This window comes from Tachypleus tridentatus, unplaced genomic scaffold, assembly GCF_004210375.1.
Source record: "Tachypleus tridentatus isolate NWPU-2018 unplaced genomic scaffold, ASM421037v1 Hic_cluster_2, whole genome shotgun sequence".
NCBI lineage: Eukaryota > Metazoa > Arthropoda > Merostomata > Xiphosura > Limulidae > Tachypleus > Tachypleus tridentatus.
The window spans coordinates 51,197,672-51,220,557 of record NW_027467782.1 but is presented as its reverse complement, the minus strand read 5'-3'; the positions used below and the strand labels follow the sequence as shown (position 1 = coordinate 51,220,557).

At 33.1% G+C, this 22,886-nt stretch overlaps 1 protein-coding gene and 1 long non-coding RNA gene across 2 annotated transcripts in view; one reads left to right on the top strand and one right to left on the bottom strand.

Annotated features, from left to right (window-relative positions):
- Positions 1–1,190: 1,190 nt before the first annotated feature.
- Positions 1,191–2,049, top strand: LOC143243173 (uncharacterized). The gene is made up of 2 exons (XR_013024121.1): positions 1,191–1,496; positions 1,539–2,049. It is a non-coding gene; the product is annotated as an uncharacterized LOC143243173 (long non-coding RNA).
- LOC143243172 (aminopeptidase N-like) overlaps positions 2,021–22,886 on the bottom strand; it is a 39,754-nt gene continuing 18,888 nt past the window's right edge. The window contains exons 6-20 of the mRNA XM_076486967.1: positions 22,180–22,293; positions 21,909–22,043; positions 16,940–17,005; positions 15,359–15,424; positions 13,842–14,014; positions 13,154–13,248; positions 12,663–12,793; positions 10,867–10,922; positions 10,042–10,189; positions 8,754–8,833; positions 7,957–8,070; positions 6,223–6,390; positions 4,949–5,092; positions 2,853–2,934; positions 2,021–2,381 (exon numbers count right to left, since the gene is read on the bottom strand). Of these exons, the coding sequence (XP_076343082.1) occupies positions 2,235–2,381; positions 2,853–2,934; positions 4,949–5,092; positions 6,223–6,390; positions 7,957–8,070; positions 8,754–8,833; positions 10,042–10,189; positions 10,867–10,922; positions 12,663–12,793; positions 13,154–13,248; positions 13,842–14,014; positions 15,359–15,424; positions 16,940–17,005; positions 21,909–22,043; positions 22,180–22,293 (1,719 nt within the window). The 3' untranslated portion in view covers positions 2,021–2,234. The remainder of the gene's footprint in view (positions 2,382–2,852; positions 2,935–4,948; positions 5,093–6,222; positions 6,391–7,956; positions 8,071–8,753; positions 8,834–10,041; positions 10,190–10,866; positions 10,923–12,662; positions 12,794–13,153; positions 13,249–13,841; positions 14,015–15,358; positions 15,425–16,939; positions 17,006–21,908; positions 22,044–22,179; positions 22,294–22,886) is intronic.

The window sequence follows — 22,886 nt, the reverse complement described above, 5'->3', positions numbered from 1 at the left end:
ACAGAATATTAACTACAGGGTTTCATCGTTGGATCAAGGCCGTTGTGGCGCTGTCGTTAACCGAAACTGAATGTTAACTGTAAGGTTTCATCGTTGGATCAAGGCCGTTGTGGCGCTATCGTTAACCGAAACTGAATATTAACTACAAGGTTTCATCGTTGGATCAAGGCCGTTGTGGCGCTGTCGTTAACCGAAACTGAATGTTAACTGTAAGGTTTCATCGTTGGATCAAGGCCGTTGTGGCGCTGTCGTTAACCGAAACTGAATATTAACTACAGGGTTTCATAGTTGGATCAAGGCCGTTGTGGCGCTGTCGTTAACCGAAACTGAATGTTAACTACAGGGTTTCATCGTTGGATTAAGGCCGTTGTGGCGCTGTCGTTAATCGATCAGACACGATGAAACAGTATGGAATATTTTAAAATCTTGATTTAAGGTAGGGAAAAATCTGTAATTTATTTAGGGGAAATAGTTACTCCTGAAATCTGCAAAAGAAAAGTAGATCAAAGACAAATATCAATATTGTACAAACAACACTATATGCCACCACTAGAACTTTGATATTATTTTAGGTTAAATACTGAAAATAGCTTTCTCAGAAGATCCGTATAGAAATAAAACATTAAAACACTTAAAAACAAATGTCATTCATTTCCAACAGTTCATGCAGGCCTGCAATGTCTTGAAATTGCTACATTTTCTACGGTTATTCCTGTACGCAAAATTCGAAAGCAATATCCATTTTTTCCCCACGTACAGATTTTTCACAAAACGTCGTATGTACTCGTATATATAAGTGAATCATTTTCACTGAAATCGGGTAACATTTTGTTTTACTTAAAATGTTGACAACCACTGGCTATAGATTTCTCTAGACCAATCGCGACTTGAGTCTTATCGACTGTTCCAAACATAATAAACAATAATAATAAAAAATATTCAATAATAATTCAATCTAAGTGAAAGTTTTGTCATCGAATTATAAAAAAAAAATACGTAATTAAAAAAATGAACGTAATTTTCGAAATCTGCATAGCTGAACTGTAGAAAAACCAACTTGAATGCAGTTTAAATCTGCATAGCTGAACTGTAGAAAAACCAACTTGAATGCAGTTTAAATTCGCAGGCCTATGTTATCATTGCCAGTTCAATAAATTTAATATTACAACAGTTTAAAACATTACAAAATATAACTTCTTGTTTTGTTTATTTATTACGAATAAAATAATACAATAACTGCTTATTATTCTGTGGTATGGACCTTACAGCAAAAAAAACAACAAAAAAACACTTTGTTCTCCAACCAGGGGCGGGTGATTCATCTCAGTTTGATATTTTGTACACATATGAATATGGGCTAGGACAAAGAGCAATGGGTTTCATGAATACAGCATCTGTTATTCCATTCATGAATATGGTGCAAGTTATGCAGAACTGAGCAATACATACTTCAGGTATACATTACAGTATGCAGAACTGAGCAATACATACTTCAGGTATACATTACACTATGCAGAACTGAGCAATACATACTTCAGATATACATTACAGTATGCAGAACTGAGCAATACATACTTCAGGTATACATTACACTATGCAGAACTGAGCAATACATACTTCAGATATACATTACAGGAAGGCCTTTCTACTTCAGATATACATCACAGGAAAGCCTTTCTACTTCAGATATACATCACAGGAAAGCCTTTCTACTTCAGATATACATCACAGGAAAGCCTTTCTACTTCAGATATACATCACAGGAAGGTCTTTCTATTTCAGATATGCATCACAGGAAGGTCTTTCTATTTCAGATATGCATCGCAGGAAGGTCTTTCTATTTCAGATATGCATCGCAGGAAGGTCTTTCTATTTCAGATATGCATCGCAGGAAGGTCTTTCTATTTCAGATATGCATCGCAGGAAGGTCTTTCTATTTCAGATATGCATCGCAGGAAGGTCTTTCTATTTCAGATATGCATCGCAGGAAGGTCTTTCTATTTCAGATATACATCACAGGGAAGCTTTAATATCTGTTTAATTTTTAAACATACAAGAAAATAAACATCTTAACCACCTTCGGTCATTTCTGGAAGTTCCCAAATTTTCAAGTTTTCTAAATTTCTTGATATGCAGACATAACATTTGGAATGTGATGGGGCCACTTTAATAATGTTAGCTATGTTATAGGGCTACTTTAATAACATATGTTTAACAAGTATAATAAAATTTGACTAAACAACTCTCTTCAACCAGTTCTTGATATCATCAAAATTATCTCTCATCCACTGCACGTTAGCTTCAACTTCCTCGATGGATTGCAGAAAAGCCCTATTAGCAGGGCCAATATTGTCCTCGTTTTTCACATAAAAATCTTTTATCTACATCAGAGTAAGAAAAATAATATTTAGAACCTCACCAACACATTTAACTATGAGTAATTAGTGAGTATTGTGACAACTGTTCTACATTAGAGTTGTTTACAACTGTACTATGAATCCTTCATGCTTACAACTGTACCACGAATACTTCAAGCTTACAACTGTACCACAAATACTTCACGCTTACAACTGTACCACAAATACTTCACGCTTACAACTGTACTATGAATACTTCATGCTTACAACTGTACTATGAATACCTCATGTTTACAACTGTACCATAAATACCTCATGTTTACAACGGTATATTTCCTTACAAGTATTATTGTTCAGATATATTTTTACTATTATTATATTATTATTTTTACTATTGCAGTAATATGGATGTTTATTAATTATTACTTTAAAATGTATATTCTTCAAATATTCTAAACAAAGTAAAAACTACAAGCTGTACAAGAGCCATGTTACCTGTTTTCTTTCAAAAGGAGTGTTGAAAGATGAAAACACACTTTTCACTAAATAGTTCCAGGAACCAATAGATAGCCCATATCTGAAACAATGAAATAACTTACTATCATGAAAAACAATAACAAATATATATTTCAAACTGACACACAAAGATACTTTCCCTCTAACAGTGAATAACACGTATCGAAGCCATACAGTGTATCATCACACAAATATCTGCCACAGGCAGACAAACCGTACCACATAAAGTGAACCAGCAGTCAATGGGTTACTCATAAGTTTAAAGGTTATTTCCAAGAGTAGGACAACAAATTGAATTTACAACATGGATTTATAATATACCAGTATTTATACACTAACTACTAGTATAAAATATGTATGTTTAATATACCAGTATTTATACACTAACTACTAGTATAATATATAGATGTTTACTATACCAGTATTTATACACTGACTACTAGTATAATATATAGATGTTTACTATACCAGTATTTATACACTGACTACAGGTATAAAATATAGATGTTTAGTACATCAGTATTTATACACTAACTACTAATGTAAAATATGAATGTATAATATACCTGTATTTATACACTAACTACTCATATAAAATATGGATGGTTAATATATCAGTATTTATACACTAAGTACTGATGTAGAGTATGGATGTTTAATATATCAGTATTTATACACTAAGTACTGAAGTAGAATATGGATGTTTAATATATCAGTATTTATACACTAAGTACTGATGTAGAGTATGGATGTTTAATATATCAGTATTTATACACTATGTACTGAAGTAGAGTATGGATGTTTAATGTATCAGTATTTATACACTAAGTACTGATGTAGAGTATGGATGTTTAATATATCAGTTGTTTAACAGTAACTAATGATGTAAGTATAGATGTTTAACATACTTGTTTCTAATTAGTTTTCTTACTGTTCATAATGCTCTTGAACCTAGGAAGTGTAATAGGGTTATATTTTTATTCATAAAATATGTATGAACAAAAAGTATTTATGTAAAACAGTTATCCCTGCTTTAGTGAAACCATGGATACAAAATATGGGTCATGATTTTGAAATTGTGTGTTTGAAACCTGTTTGCTTCATGTGTGGAGTGATGAGTTGAATTAGTAACCAATCCAAACTTCTTTGTTTAAACAGGTAGGTAAACTCTGACAAAGGAGAACATTGCTGAACTAGGGTTTTAAGGAATAGGTGTTTTTTTTCCTCTTTGCTCTGCAAATGGAGGTGGAACTTTTAAAGCCACTGTGAGAAAAATAAACACTTATGAACTAACTGTTTGTTTGTGTTTTTCAGGTTAGAGAGTCAGAGGAAGGTAAAGTGAAGGCACCTTGTGTCACTTTGAGGATGTACAAAACATGAATGTAAATTGGTGATAGATAGAGGAAAGAAGAAGGCATCTTCTCAAGGCACAGATATAACCTCTGCTAACCTCTGTGTCTTAGAATTGGTTGTAGGGAAAACAGGAGAAACTCAAGAAAACCCACATTCACAGGGCAATTATCAAATGATGTTCTTGTGTTTTGTGGATGCTGAAAGACAAAACATTATTATTATGGTTAAAGAGATATAAAAGAAAACCAAGTTACTCAGTGTTACCCTGTGTTTGTGTCAGGTGTAAGTGGCACCTTGTGAGGCACGTTGAACATTGTGTGTCATGTAAAGGTGAAATAATTCTTATTTCTGGTTTTTGGTAATAATTGTGAGCTAGCTTGCACAGAGGAGGAATCTAGCCTATTCTGCCACTGAGGAACTGGCTTTAGATGTGCAGCACAGTACTTTATTTACAACTTAATCTGATTATAGCATGCTGTAACTTGTCGATTTATCTTACACGATGAAATATATCAAAGAATGACTAATCTGAAAAAAAATTACTGTTCAGGTTTATAATCTCACACTTCCAAGCCTGCCTAGTGTAACATAGAAACTATAAAAAGTGAAAAAAAATGAAACCTCTAAACTTTAGGAATGTTAAGCCATGTTGTCAAATAAAAATGATAATAAAATATAACTCCATTCAGTTTGAGCAACAACACCTCTACTGGATTACTTACATTTTCCTCAGGGTGTCCCACTTGTTTCTTAAAAAACTAAAACACATTTCCCGCCCAAAGATGTTTTGTGCTACAGCTGTGATGACAGAGAACCCGTCTTGATGTCTAATTTGCGAGTCCTCAGCTATTGTCCAGTCAAGTAATCTACATTGTTAAACAAAGAACGTTTGTGACGTTTCAAATGACTTATGTAACAATGATGAAATAAACTAACAATAGTTATATATTTAAGGAGTGCAACAAATGTAGAACTTATAAAAAAAAAATAAAAAAAAATGATATAGACAATAATATTGATAGGTACAGTGTAAAATTACCAGAAACGTATCTCAGTGAATATCCCACAACTGTCAAATACACTGTACACCCCATCTTACTGTTATCAGAACCAACAAACATACCTCAAATTACTGTTAACAGCTCTACAAAACACAATTAGATTATTGTTAACAGCACCAATAAACACATCTCAGATTACTGTTAAAAGCACCACAAAACACATTGCAAATTATTGTAAATAGCATAATTAAACACACTTTAGATTACTGTTAACTGAACCACCACATACACATTAGATTACTGTTTACTGAACCACCACATACATATCAGATTACTGTTAACTGAACCACCACACACACATTAGATTACTGTTAACTGAACCACCACATACACATCAGATTACTGTTTACTGAACCACCACACACACATCAGATTACTGTTAACTGAACCACCACATACACATTAGATTACTGTTTACTGAACCACCACATACACATCAGATTACTGTTAACCAAACCACCACACACACATCAGATTACTGTTAACTGAACCACCACATACGCACCAGATAACTGGTAATTGAACCAAACACACGAGATTACTGCTAATAGAACCACCAAACACAGAAGATTACTGCTAATAGAACCACCAAACACAGAAGATTACTGTTAATAGAATCACCAAACACAGGAGATTACTGCTAATAGAACCACCAAACACACAAGATTACTGCTAATAGAATCACCAAACACACAAGATTACTGCTAATAGAATCACCAAACACACAAGATTACTGTTAATAGAATCACCAAACACACTGTTAACTTCAGCTTACTTTTAACCCAATTATCAGATAACACAGTTACTACAAAAGATTTGTTTCTAGATTATTTTGTTTGGACAGAAAAGTCACATTATATTACAATGATTATAAATACTTTGAATAAAGAAGGAAATCCATTTTGTAAACAAATAAGAAGTTGGACAAGAGTCACCTGGAAAGGATCCAAAGTTCACGAGTACAAGCAAGAGCTCTTAGCTGCTTATTTTTCTCAATAGGATTTTCTTCTACCAGATATTGCTTCCAAAGAGTGTCCCACTCTTCCTCTCCACCATGTTTAACCCCAGTACAGTAAACTAGGCTTCTCATATTTGGAGAAATACTACTCAAGGAAAAAATAGAAAAGATAATAGCAATGAAAACATCTCGTAAGATAAAACCAGGTTTAGCTGTTACACTAAAGAAATGAATTACTTATTACTACTACAATATTACTCCAGTACATGCATATTCAGTTAAATCTCTACACACTTACAAAGTGCTAGCAACTGACCACTCACACATATTCAGTTAAACCTTTAAACACTTACAAAGTGCTAGCAACTGACCACTCACACATATTCAGTTAAACCTTTACACACTTACAAAGTGCTAGCAACTGACCACTCACACATATTCAGTTAAACCTTTACACACTTACAAAGTGCTAGCGACTGACCACTCACACATATTCAGTTAAACCTTTACACACTTACAAAGTGCTAGCGACTGACCACTCACACATATTCAGTTAAACCTTTACACACTTACAAAGTACTAGCGACTGACCACTCACACATATTCAGTTAAACCTTTACACACTTACAAAGTGCTAGCGACTGACCACTCACACATATTCAGTTAAACCTTTACACACTTACAAAGTACTAGCGACTGACCACTCACACATATTCAGTTAAACCTTTACACACTTACAAAGTGCTAGCGACTGACCACTCACACATATTCAGTTAAACCTTTACACACTTACAAAGTGCTAGCAACTGACCACTCACACATATTCAGTTAAACTTTTACACACTTAAAAAGTGCTCGTGACTGACCACTCACACATATTCAGTTAAATCTTTACACACTTACAAAGTGCTAGCGACTGACCACTCACACATATTCAGTTAAATCTTTACACGCTTACAATAGCTAGTGACTGACCACTCACACATATTCCATTAAACCTTTACACACTTACAAAGTGCTAGCAACTGACCACTCACACATATTCAGTTAAACCTTTACACACTTACAAAGTACTAGCGACTGACCACTCACACATATTCAGTTAAACCTTTACACACTTACAAAGTGCTAGCGACTGACCACTCACACATATTCAGTTAAACCTTTACACACTTACAAAGTACTAGCGACTGACCACTCACACATATTCAGTTAAACCTTTACACACTTACATATTCAGTGCTAGCGACTGACCACTCACACATATTCAGTTAAACCTTTACACACTTACAGTTAAACCTTTACAGTGCTAGCAACTGACCACTCACACATATTCAGTTAAACTTTTACACACTTAAAAAGTGCTCGTGACTGACCACTCACACATATTCAGTTAAATCTTTACACACTTACAAAGTGCTAGCGACTGACCACTCACACATATTCAGTTAAATCTTTACACGCTTACAATAGCTAGTGACTGACCACTCACACATATTCCATTAAACCTTTACACACTTACAAAGTGCTAGCAACTGACCACTCACACATATTCAGTTAAACTTTTACACACTTAAAAAGTGCTCGTGACTGACCACTCACACATATTCAGTTAAATCTTTACACACTTACAATAGCTAGCGACTGACCACTCACATTTATTCAGTTAAACTTTTACACACTTACAAAGTGCTACTGACTGACCACTCACATTGTTTTGTTGTCAGGATCCTCCATCCATCTCTGAAATATTTCTCTTGCTGATGCTATACAGTCAGGATGGTCCATACTACATGCCCAACTGAGAACATTGATTCGATTATACCTACAGGATTGGAAAATTAGCACAGTTTAATTACATAATTTCTGTAATTTTTTTATGTCAAGATGCCTTCACTTTAGAGTCAGTCAGTGTGTCCATCAAACTTTTCAATGTACAACTATATTTGTTTTCACTAAAACAATATACAGCACTTGATTGAAAATACTGCATTAAACAATCAATAAAATCTAACTTTGGAGATATTGTATTAATAAATCAATAACACTCGTGATAATAACTGTGTTAATAAATCAATAACACTAACACTCGTGATAATAACTGTGTTAATAAATCAGTAACACTAACACTGGTGATACTTACTGTGATAGTAAATCAGTAACACTAACACTGGTGATACGTACTGTGGAAGTAAATCAGTAACACTAACACTGGTGATACTTACTGTGATAGTAAATCAGTAACACTAACACTGGTGATACTTACTGTGTAAGTAAATCAGTAACACTAACACTGGTGATACTTACTGTGTAAGTAAATCAGTAACACTAACACTGGTGATACTTACTGTGATAGTAAATCAGTAACACTAACACTGGTGATACTGTGATAGTAAATCAGTAACACTAACACTGGTGATACTTACTGTGTAAGTAAATCAGTAACACTAACACTGGTGATACTTACTGTGATAGTAAATCAGTAACACTAACACTGGTGATACTTACTGTGTAAGTAAATCATCATCTTGTTTTTCATCCCATCCAAGTTCTTTGTACATGCTATGAATTTGTTTTTTTACATATTTCTAAGAAGAAAAAAATGAAACCATTTACTCTGTGTATCATGTGTTATCATGTTCATTTACATGACACATTTTGATATAACATTTGTACATGCTCATTTAGATTGCTTGAAAAACACACAGGTAAACCCTGTATTACTTTAAAAACACAGGAAAATCCTGTATTATTTAAAAACACACAGGTAAACCCTACATTACTTTAAAAACACACAGGTAAACCCTATGTTACTTTAAAACATGCAGGTAAACCCTATGTTACTTTAAAAACATGCAGGTAAACCCTATGTGACTTTAAAGACATGCAGTAAAACCCTACATTACTTCAAAACATGCAGATAAACCCTATATTACTTTCAAAACATGCAGGTAAACCATATGCTACTTTAAAAACATGCAGGTAAACCATATGCTACTTTAAAAACATGCAGGTAAACCCTACATTATTTTAAAAACATGCAGGTAAACCCTACATTATTTTAAAAACACACAGGTAAACCTTACATTATTTTAAAAACACACAGGTAAACCTTACATTATTTTAAAAACACACAGGTAAACCTTATATTATTTTAAAAACACACAGGTAAACCCTACGTTACTTTAGAAACACACAGATAAACCCTACATTACTTTAAAAACACAGGCAAACCCTGTATTATTTAAAAACACACAGGTAAACCCTACATTACTTTAAAAACACAGATGAACCCTGTATTATTTTAAAAACACACAGGTAAACCCTACATTACTTTAAAAACACAGATGAACCCTGTATTATTTTAAAAACACACAGGTAAACCCTATGTTACTTTAAAACATGCAGGTAAACCCTATGTTACTTTAAAACATGCAGGTAAACCCTATGTTACTTTAAAAACATGCAGGTAAACCCTATGTGACTTTAAAACATGCAGTAAACCCCACATTACTTCAAAACACACAGGTAAACCCTACATTACTTTAAAAACATGCAGGTAAACCCTATGTGACTTTAAAACATGCAGTAAACCCTGTATTATTTAAAAACACACAGGTAAACCCTGTATTATTTTAAAAACACACAGGTAAAACCTACATTATTTTAAAAACACACAATGTTTCCAACTCTAAGTATTACCTCTTGGTTCTCAACTCTAACTACAAATACAATTTTTATTCTTTAAGCTTTAGATGCTATCTAACATTTAAGGATTCTAGTGTCTGAGCCTTACCTTCCATTTTCCATAGACACTACTTCGACATAGCATTGAATTGAGATAAGAAAATGAACCCAAAACAGCTGCCCACGGGATGTATTCTTTTTCATTATTCAGGTAGAGGGTCGTGTTTAGTGCCAACGTATAAGGCACAACTCTAACTCTATTATCATTGGTGACAATTTAAACCACATAAACTGATTAAATAAGAAAAAAAAACATAATATGATGATATGAAAAAACTTATATGAGTTACTGATACTATCTGATATGAATTACTGATACTATCTGATATGAATTACTGATACTATCTGATATGAATTACTGATACTATCTGCCATTTTTAACGTTACTTTTCAATAACATAATTTTGTATACAATGAAACAAACAAAAGCAGAAAGGTCAATAAGAAATGTTAAACTAGCACAAGTGAATGAGATACAGAGCGGAATAGTAAAGAAAGTAATGATACAGAAGCCATGATACAGGTCACAATCAGCATTTACAAAAATACAGGCTAGAGTTGAGAAAACAAGAGACATTTATGTACTAACGGCAGAAAATATTGTAATTTTTAAGTGACAGGTACAGGGTAGAAAACAGATATTTTGAAAATCCAGGCCACTGAAAAGAAAATATGGATTGTTTTAAAACCAAGGCCACAGAACAGAAAACACAAGACACTCCAAAATGCCAGGTGAGACGGTGAAAGACATTTAAAATAAATAAAGTTAAATGAAAAACAATGAGAACTGCTTTCCAGACATTACAAATTATGTAAAATTGTAGTAATTACAAAAGTGTTTGTTTAAATAAAACAAATAAGAAAAAAAACTTACCTAGCTAAGTTCATTGCATCATTAATTATTTGAGCCCTGTTTATGACATGAATGGCCTGAAATGTGAATGTTTAGAATTAGTTAGATGAATAACTAGTTCTTTAAAATCAAGAATCTTTCAGATGAGATTACTGAACAACATTCAACAACGAATGTTAATAAATAATACTGTTTATTTAAAATAATACTATTGGCTGTTTATTTAGTTCTTCTCTTAAACCAAAATCCCCTCATTTTTTTTTTAAATCTGTCTATTCATGAACCTTTGTTATTTCCACCTGTCAATAACAACAGTGAGTACAGTTTACAACTCTGACACTTCTTACATGAAACCAATTCATGCTTTCTTACAGTGACCACTAACTTGAATGCCACTAGATTCATTCTGTAATAATCTAATAATGTCAAATTATACTCACAATAAAATTAACATTTAATAAAAATGATTAAAAGTGATGTATGTTATGATATAGTCATTGTAAAATATCCATCTTGTTTTATATATTATAATAAAACATCTATGTTACATGTAGCAAGAAGAACTCTGGTTATGGAATAGCAAAATATATTTTTTTAACATTAATAATGTATTACAGGAAGTGAATTTACCAGGAGTAATAATACAGGAAGTCAAATTATTAGGAGTGAATTCTCCTACAATCCACATGACCTAGTTATTCTCCTACAATCCAAGTGACCTAGTTATTCGCCTACAATCCACGTGACCTAGTTATTCACCTACAATCCACGTGACCTAGTTATTCACCTACAATCCACATGACCTAGTTATTCACCTACAAATCACATGACCTAGTTATTCACCTACAATCCACATGACCTAGTTATTCACCTACAATCCACATGGCCTAGTTATTCACCTACAATCCACATGACCTAGTTATTCACCTACAATCCACATGGCATAGTTATTCACCTACAATCCACATGACCTAGTTATTCACCTACAATCCACATGGCATAGTTATTCACCTACAATCCACATGGCATAGTTATTCACCTACAATCCACATGGCCTAGTTATTCAAATTTCTATTCTATGAAAACAGTTTTGGATTTTTAAATTTTTTTTTATGAAGAATGTTCGAGTTCTCAATCCAAGGTTTAGCAAACTGCAACAGATACAAAAACTAAGAGTTGGCTCAGACAGACCACGATGAAAGAAAAGATATTAAACTTAATTCAAAGACACAAAAAAAAAACACATAATCAGTTTAAACAAGTCACAATCAGGTGTTAGAAATCGGAGTCAACCGAAACATACAAAAATCAACTTAAAATATAGAATATTTTTAGATAAGTTACAATAAAAATAACAGTATAAAGTAATGTGATACTGATAATAGTAAACTTATACATTGCATAATTAACAGTCTTGATGTGTGTCCAATTACCACTAATGAAGACATTAATTACTATTAATTACCCATAGCTCCTTGACACTGCAGAGAGTTTACAAAGTTTTAAATCACAAATATCAATGGTATCACTTCTTCCATTCCTAAGTAAAGATATGGTGTTAAACAGTTTATGTATTTCTTTATTTCTGCTACATTAATTATTCGTATAATATACATGACTGAAATTGTAGTTTTAGAGATTTTCACATCATACTTTTGTTTTGGGCCCAACTTGCAATTTGTAAGAATTGTTTAATGTGCTCCTCCAGCACATAAATGTGCCCAGTTTTCAGTTTGAAACCTTAATGTAGTAACAAATAAGAATATATAGTTTGTTTTTTTGACATTATAGGTGGACGTCTACAAGTGAACACTGACTTTATGATCTTGGACAAGCTGGTTGATGAGCAACTGCCAGTTGTGGGTGTCATAATTCACTCTGTAATATCCAACTTCTTGAACATTAACTACTAGCCAATGGTCAGGTCCTACAAGGTTCTCTAGCTGGCCTGTAAGTGAAACGAATAGTTTTACTTCCTAGCTACATATGATATTATGAAATATTATTATGAACAATTCAGTTACGCGCATAATTCAAATACATTTCGTTAAAAGTAAAAGCAGTAAAAACTGCACTGTTCACTAGTGTCTGTAAATATATTATTTAAACAACACGAATTATTCACAAATATCTGTACTATTAGTATTAATTTACACGTGAAATATAAACATCTTGAACTATTTATTATTGTCTGTAAATAATTAAAATAGTTTAAAACTAAGAGAGCAGAAATTATTGAATATTTTGTTTTCTAAGTAAACAACAAAAATCCAAACAAATTTAACTAGCTGTAATCTACAAACATTACCATTCGTTTTATGTAACCACAGGCGTGGAGTGGTGTCCTGCCAATTTTTTTCCTTCGAGTCTGTGTAAGTTACTGGTACCTCCCACTTGGTGTCGCTGCAAGTAAAATTTTTGTGTTTTTACAGTTTGTAGTTAAACACAAAGCTATACAATGAGCTAGCTACCTGTGCTTTGCCCACCACGGGTATCGAAACCCGGTTTCCCGCATTGTAGGTCCGCAGACATACCGCTGTGCTACTGGGGACGTCTTTTTACAGAATAAAGAAAACCTATTACTGTAATACAATTACTGTTATTCAAGTTAATTGGTTAAATTGAAAAAAAAATGATATATTAACAAAACAATTATAACGTAAGTTGTTATAATGAAATATTACATATGAAACCACCATCAGACTTCAATATCTAAATCCTCTGTGGGCTAAATTACTTTATACCGAATATCATTAAACACCGCCGTCTTAACTCTGTGTGAATGAAGAATGTTTCACATCAAATAATAACATAAATGCATCAAAACGTTGATCTATTTATTTTAAAAAAAATTTTAACATTTCATTTCCTGAAGTAGGTATTATAACCAATTGGAAAACTTTAGTTATATTTTTTCCTTGAAATTTGGTTTTATATTAATTTAGTATTTTCAGAACTTTAGCGGCCATGACAACATGTTGTCACTATGCACTAACCTGATAGTGTTGTTTCCTTGGTTTTCTAAGAGAAACCGGTTCTGTGTAATGGTTGCAATGCCTTGCTTATAGTCACGTATCACTGTAAGTAGCGGATATCCAGTTTGTAAGGTCCAGGAATCCATAACTGTTTTGACGTTAATTCTGTCTTCTTCCTTGTCAACCTTTTGGACCTTCAAGTCAAAGAAATAAAAGTTGTTATCTGTATTTAGCCTTTGACATGAGTATAATGAAACACTCTGGTCAAACTTAGTATAATTAACAACCAAATCAGTTTGAATATCTGCGAAACCAAACATTGATTTTCCAGTATAATGTTATATGTATGAAGGTTATATAATAACATAATTTTATTTAAAATAAGAAATAACCAGCCGCGATTTGCGTTTGGAACTGTAGGTCCGAGGCTTTATTCCTGACGCCAAAAAGTGTTATCAAACATGAACAACATAATACTTTCACATAATTTTACAAACCTGTAATGACAGCTACACGGTTTAGAATTATCGGAAATTCCTTCATTATTATGTTTGTCTTCAACAAATTGCCCACTTTAGCTATAAGTATAAAGTTTCTGTCCAAAGTGTTCACTTCAGCTATAAACATAAAGTGTCCATCCAAATCGCTCACTTTAGCTATAACTATAAAGTTTCCATCCAAAGTGCTCACTTTAGCTACAAGTATAAAGTTTTCATACAAAGTGCTCATTTTAGCTATAAGTATAAATTTTCTGTCCAAAGTGCTCACTTTAGCTGTGTCAAAAGTGTTTTTGTCAGTGATAACCGCATAAACCTGTATTCTTATTAGCTTTTAACATTAAAACCAATTACCATTCGCCTTTGTAGTTTAAAACCAGTTACCATTCGCCTTTGTAGTTTAAGATAACACATGTACTTTGTCATTTACATCTTTATGGAGTTTGCTCAGAAACCCAGAACCTGTATTTAAAGAGCGCACACAATCTTACTACGAAGTAGTTACAAAATATATTTAGTGTGGTATATTTAAATCATTTTTCAATCTCATAATGTCGTTACAATACACGTAGATACGTTCAGTCATGCTCTACCTGACCACTGTGCATCCTGACAATAGCGCTGCATCATAGTTTTCAGTGAAAAAAACAACAACTGTTTTTTATGGCTGTCATGATCCAAGCACACCTCTCCTATCTTCCAGAATTCATAATCCATCTAATGTACAAAAACTACGGTTTTCTAGGTTTTACAGTGCCTGATTTTACAGTATGATCTCATCAAAGTCTAGACGTTGACTCATTGATTAGACATGTCTTCTTATCGAATATTATAAATACTCTTGTCATTATCAAGCTGTTCCAGGTACGCATCAATTGAGATTACACGTCTTTGAAGCAGTTTGTGGTTTATGTTTCTTGCACCAGTTGAGATTATACGTCTTTGAAGCAGTTTGTGGCTTGTGTACTTAATCATATATCCTGCCTCCTTTATTTATAAAGAATAAAAAACGAAAATGAATTAATAAAAATATAACTTTACCATTGTAAGATGCTTCCACAGGTCATCTTGTACGGCATTTTTGTATGATCTGTCGATCAAATATTTCTGTAAAATGCAACATTGTATATAAAAACAAGTAATGTTAAAAACATTTTTTAAAAGCCTGAAAAACTAATCGACAGCCGAAATATCACTGATCAAGAATCAAGTTTATTTGTGCGTAAAATCTGCAAATGCCGAATGTCTGAGCAATGAACAAAACTTATACCGTTGTGGAACTAACGTTATGCGTTCAGCGTTTCTGACGAAACTATAGCGACCTTGAAGGTAATGCAACCTTGGCTGTGTGTTACAAAGCTGCGCCGTATTTTATGTATAACATGATGTGAATGTGGTAGGACTACACCGTACTTGGAGTTAATGTAAATTTAATTGTGTGTAACAGAACAAACCGTCCTGTATGGTAGTGTAACCTCGATGCTAAGCCTTTTAATCTACTTCTGAATTTCTATTTCATTATGGGGCTCCAGTTACTGAATTTGGCTCCAGAATGACTAAGATCGCCCCTCAGTGTAACCTGGTTTCTAAATAAAATAAAAGTAAGCTAATGTATTTTTGCAACAATTTTTTATCTTATTAACTGATTGCAACTTCGTTTGTTTGCTAGGCTAATATCTTAGAATATATTTAATAACCAGACCCAGTATGGCCAGGTGGTCAGGACGTTCGACTCGTAATTTCAAAACAAATAAATATATAATAATCAACGGCCGATTTTTCATTCTATTTTATTTAGTAATACGTAAGAAATTTACTCTAATTGGTAGAAAACTTACTTAACAAGGAACTTTCTTTTAACATCGGAAATGTTGATACACAGTTTCTCCTCAAATTGTTAAAATATATGTGTTTTACGTATCTTAAACTTAAACACATAGGCCTGGCATGGCCAAGTGTGTTAAGGCGTTCGACTCGTAATTTGCGGGTTCGAATCCCCGTCGCACCAAACATACTCGCCCTTTCAGCCGTGGGGGCGTTATAATGTTGCGATCAATCCTACTATTCGTTGGTAAAAGAGTTGGCGGTGGGTGGTGATGATGATGACTAGCTGCCTTCCCTCTGGTCTTACACTGCTAAATTAGAGATGGCTAGCGCAAATAGCCCTCGAGTAGCTTTGCGCGAAATTCAAAACAAAAACAAAACAAACTTAAACACGTATTTTTCGCATATTACGTATATATTATGCAAACAGTACAGAAAACTGTATCATGTTATTAACAGCTGAGATGTTGTGCGTCGCACATGTTTCCATAATAAATAATCACATTTAAGGTACGAAATTCCTCATGTCTTGAAACGTATACGACATAAAATCTGTTAAACAACGAATTTTATAATGAATCTATCACTTAAGGTCTATAATCTGTTAAATAACGAATTTTATAATAAATCTTTCACTTAGGGTATATAATCTGTTAACGAATTTTGTAATAAATCCATCACTTAAGGTCTATAATCTGTTAAATAACGAATTTTATAATAATATTCTCATTTAGGCACATGTATTTCTAAATAACTGAGTAATTTTTCCTTAGAAAATACAAAGTGAATCATACTTACTGTTAAACCTGTCCTGAAGTTCTCCTCGCCAAGGAAATGATTCATCATCCTAATAATACTGGCTCCCTAGAATCAGAAATACAGAAAACTTCATTTAAACATAAGTCTGTAAAGTAAGTTTAGTTTATATACATTTCTAAATACATAAAACTTCCAGTTGTTTTTTTTGTTTTGTTTTTTAGGTATAGAACTGTTGATGTGTTATTTTTATAGACTGACGGTTATGTGACTCTATGGACGATGAGTTAGTCTAAGATTTTCGACATGTTTTATCAGATTTGGGTTCCGTGGTTCTCTGGGCAATGACTTAAACTACTAGTCCTTGATGTGCTATTTTAATGTACAGATTGCAAAGATGGTTTATCCTAACATTGTGGATATTATACGACTTTAAATAATAAGTTGATAACTTGTTATCATAACGGTGTTTTTTCCTTCCTTTTTATGATTTAAAGGTTATAATTTCTGGTTCACTAAGAAATATTTATTAAAATTATTCTTTATAGCAGTTGATTTCTTAAACATCTTATTGACATAATTTTGTGTTTGTTATAATTTTGCGTGCATATATAGTATGAATAATTTTTCTTTTCATATATTTGTTTTTGTCGACAATAGTTTCATGTTATTTTTCCTGTTGTTAGAACTCATTTAAACGTTTATAGATGTATAACTGTCAGGTTTATAAATTAATTAACTGAGGAAATGAAATCGTGTAAAATAAATTGCATAATTTGCAAAAGCTGAAACGTACTGGATGATTTACTGACAAGATACGAATATTTTGTTCTGAACTTCTGGTGAATAAAAAATGAGCTTTTTGTACAGCTTTTGCAAGAATAATTAAGTAAATGATAAAGAAAATTAAGGCTGTAAAGCCTTACAGATGTGTAGTTCAGGTTTCTCTGTCGAAAAAGGGAGGTTGGTCTTAAAGCTGACTGTTTCTAAACAACAGATATTTATATATTGTAAATATACCAAATGTGTAAAATATTGAACCGGTCAAGAAACCGTTTTAGGCCTAATTATGTATGAACAACTGTTTTGGTGCGAACACTGCTTCTAAGGTGGCAAAGCATAATTATATTGATTATATTGGCATAAGACATTTGTGTTAGGCCTATTGTTTTCTGTAAAAATATATTCTTTATTCAAAACTATTTATATAAGATATTAGGAAAACAACTGTTATGGTTTGAAAGCCGTTTCTGAGCTCGGATATCAGTAAAACGCCTCGTCTGTTTGTCGTTAAGCGCAAATCTATATATTTGGCCATCAAATCCAGGAAAAAAGTCACAGGTATATTAAAAAAAAAAAAGACGGGAAGTTTCGTGAAAACATGATTCTAGTTATAATTAATTTTGTTCCATTGTTTGTCACACTTAGAATTTATAAATTAAACCTACAATGACTACTAACTAATGATGTATTAAAAACAACATAATATTGTTGAGGTTATGGTGATAAAATTAAATGACTTAAATATTTCATTCAAACCATTATTTATTAGGAAAAATTCATTTTTTTTTAAATGTTCCATTGTTTGCACACTAGGGTATGTGTGATGCCATCACACATAATTTGTGTTGTCAATTTATAGAAGTAATGTATTGTTAGTTAATAACTGATTTAATTTGTTCTGTTTTATTACTTTAATTATCTATGGTATTTGAATAAAATTGTGACTTTTCCTCTGACTTTATTTCCTTTCACTGGGACATCTGTATTCTTCCCACCACGGGTTCCGAAACCAAGTTACTCAGACATTTCGCTATGCTACTGGGGTGGTGGGGGTCAGAATATGGTCAGGATATAAGTTCTATTATACACTCTTCCTCTCGAAAAACTCTAAGAGATTGAGTAAATAGTGTGTTGTTTGAAACGACTATTGAAACATATAATTAATTGTACATCAATCCATTAGTATCTCTGTTTGTTGTTTTGTTTTACAAAGTTGTGAAAAATACAAAGCTTTCCAAAGCTTTTCTTACATACACATGTATGAATAATTTATGGATTAAAATGTTTAAAAAACAACTTTTAATGTACAGGTAACCCTCAATACCCAAGAAATATTATCTTGGAGACCGTAACCAGTAAATATGAAACATAAATCAAAAGCGCTTTTCACACTATTTTAAAGATAAGAAATAAGGGCGTTTTTCTGACCCAAGTTTTTCACTATAATATAAGAAAACGGCATGCGCTGTGACATTTAATGCAAACAAAAACCTGAAATTAAAAACATTTTCATGAATAAAATACTCGCCATGAATACATGTTGCTTTGTTTGTTGATGTAAAGGGAGGAGAGAGGAGCTACAACGGCCCATATTGGTCGTCGAAAACAAGCTTCAAGAGACAGCGAGATGTTGCAGTTTCGCAACAGAGAATAATAGCTTTTTAGCTACTTGAATTGCGTAATAATAAAAATGTTTCGTAACACGCAAAATTGTGTTACAAATTGTTACGTAACTTTTCGTTGGAGTGAAAAATGAGAACGAAAATCGAAAAACGTACTCATAAAGTTTTAGTACAGTACAGTAGAAATGTGTTAGGATGATAACATATTTTATCATTGTTTCTATACCATTACAGAATATAAACTTCAACAGTATGGTAATATTTCACTGATCCATGTTGACAATTGAATGAGCCAAGGTGAGAATACTTGTCTTTTTTTAGAATTCCATACACTTGTACCAAGGACATGTCAAAAGGGTTCTGCTTGAACGAACAAACAAACTGATAAAATTTAGGACCTGAAGTAACTGTTATGGTACACTATGCATTGTCTTAACTATAAATAAAGAAGCTAGCATATGGTACTAGCATATTTACTTGAAAAAATCAGTTTATTATCACTCCACAAATAAACCTTGGTAAAAACAGTTTTAACAAAAAGCATAGAGAATTGTCAACAGAACAATTATTTCACATAAAATCTTTACATAATACTAGTTGGACTCTCACAAATTGTTGGAGACTTGAAATATTCCACAAACAATGTCAAGTACATCCTGGATGGTGAGATTGAGATAGGTAGATTTGAAAATAGGAAAAGATGAGACAGAACACCTAAACTTAATGATACTGATGTCAAGTGTCTTTGTTTATGCAGCCATCAGGACAGAAGGAAAACTGCTACTGATCTCAAGCATGAGATAAACAACCATGTACTACATGACAGAAAGGTGTCCAGATATGCAGTGTCAAGAAGACTTGATAAGAATGGAATATTTGGTCATACAGTAGTTAAAAAACTTTACTTTGATCTACAGATATTGTTAGAAAGTGAAAGTTGTTAAAAAGTACAAAAAATGGACTGCTGATAAAGGGTGTTATGGATGGATGAGTCCAAATTTGAAATATTTGGTTCAAAGTGTGGATTGTATGTCCAGTAGAAGGAAGGCGAAAGATACTTATCTCAATACATAGCACCTACCATGAAACACGAGTGAGGCAGTGTGATAGTTTTGGGTGTTTATCTGCTGAGGCAACAGGAGATATTTGTAAAATAGATGAAATAATGGACCAGCAGATGTACCATCTGATACATCATGGTATACCTAGTGGTTTGTGTATTCTTGGTAAACGATTCTACTATTGAGAGGTCGATGACCTAAATACTCTTCCAACCTATACAGAAATTACTTAGTTAAGAAAGAAGCTGCTGGAGTCGTTCAAATGATACAATGGCCCAAACAGAACCCCGATCTCAGTCCAGTGGAGCAGATCTGGGATTCGACAAATCAAAAGTACTCTAAAAGAAACTTCATCAGAGTGTATCACGCAGATTTGGAATAAAATTCCTAAGGACAATTTGATTAAATATGTTGAAACAGTGCCTGAAAGATTGTCTGTAGTGATTAAACCAAGAGGGAGACACACAAAATATGAACTGTTTGCTGAACTCAAACACTTTCCAACAGAAACTTTTGTTGTACTAAATATGAAGATTAATACAATCTTAACATTTCGCTTGTTGCTTACAATCCATTGTTCTTTGAAAGTAGCCTGAAATCTAATTTTTGCACAGTACTGTACATTATAGTGAAAAACGTAAATCAAACATTTGTAAATCGAAGATATATTAGTAGTACGAAAAGAAAGGAGTCGTTTTAAAAGTGATGTGAAAGATTCAGTCGGACTGGTTGATAAGATATAATGGTTGAACACTGGCAAGACTGGCTGATAAGATATGGTAGTTGAATACTGGCAGGACTGGCTGATAAGATATGATGGTTGAACACTGGCAGGACTGGCTGATAAGATATGATGGCTGAACACTGGCAGAACTGGTTGATAAGATATGGTGGTTGAACGCTGGTAGAGTTAAGACTATTGATTATATATAAATCCATCATTTCATATTATTTATTAGTTAAATCCTCACTGTTTTATTTCAAGTAAATAAACATCTTACTTCTACTTGAATAAGCCTCTTCGCGTGAGTTTTAATCTCACTTAAGAACCCTGTCATATCTCTTCCTCTATCGGATAAGTTTTTTTTTTTTTTTTTTACAGAAGCTTTATCTCACGTCTCCTATCCATCAAGCCGTATCTCGGATGTTAGCACAAATAACAGAAAAACTCTCACATTCGCTTTCATGTGCGGCAGTATAACGCGTGAACAAGCATCAGTGAGTTCCATAAAAATAGGCTTTACTGACCTTTAATGAATGGACAACTGTGGAATTAAAAACAAATGCAATTAACATTTATCAGAAGCTTTAAAATTTAAGGTTGATTTTAACACTTGTTGTACGTTAACAGGTGAACTTAGAATTCTAATCTATTAAATTTAAATATATTGTAATTTCAAGTTCACTGTCAACACTACAGACTGAAATAAGAAACAGCTCTTTCATTAAGACAGTGTTGAGATAAAACACTTTCATTGAGACAGTGTTATGATAAAGCACTTTCCTTATGGCATTGTTACAACACTTAAAGTTTTACTTACGAACCTTTGAGTAAGATATCCCATCAAAAATCTCAGCAATTTCATCTGGATGGTTTACAGGCACAGAAATCGGGTGAGACGTCTTCAAGCTGTCCAAAACCAGAACTGGCTGAAGGGTGCTCACTATAAACTGTTCATCCTATCAAAAATCAAACGTTAACCCTGAAACTTGATTCCTTGTTTTAACACAAGCTGTATTGTAGAACTTAACGATTTTTTCAACACATAACTGTTTTCTTTATTTCAAACGCTAGAATTTCGTGAGGTTTCTTTACCATTTTCCAGTCTTTCTCCACAGCCTTAGTTCCCAGATACTCCACGTAGCTCGCAAAACCTTCGTTCAGCCAGAGATCGTCCCACCATTCAGGAGTTACCAGGTTCCCGAACCACTATAAAAATACACAGAATGAAAACAAGTGTCAATGTTCAACACTGAAAGACAGCGTCGCAACATTCACGAGTTACCATGTTTACAAAACATAATAATAACACATGAAATTATTACAAATGTAACAATATAAGACACGAGTTAAAGAAAACCGGTAAGAAGCTTAGCAGGTTAATAAACAGTCTACACCAATAGTTACTCTGTCAGCAATGGAAGTCTACAGTTCTTATACGACTAAGTCGATCTAGAGAATATTTATACCAGAACAGTGTGGAAAGTAAAACTTTCCTGTCAATATTTAGTAGAATCATTTCCTTACATAAAGATAGTATTTTTTGTCCTTTTTTGGTCATAGATTATTTGATTTCTTTGTATTGTTGATTTTAGTGCTATAAATACTTATCCCTAATTGTACAGGGAAAGTTAGCTTAAAACAATCTAGTCAACACACCCACAGTCAGCCCTACCCAATGAGAAAGTAGCTGTTCAACCACACCCACAGTCAGCCCTACACAATGAGAAAGTAGCTAGTCAACCACACCCACAGTCAACCCTACACAATGAAAAGGTAGCTGTTCAACCACACCCACAGTC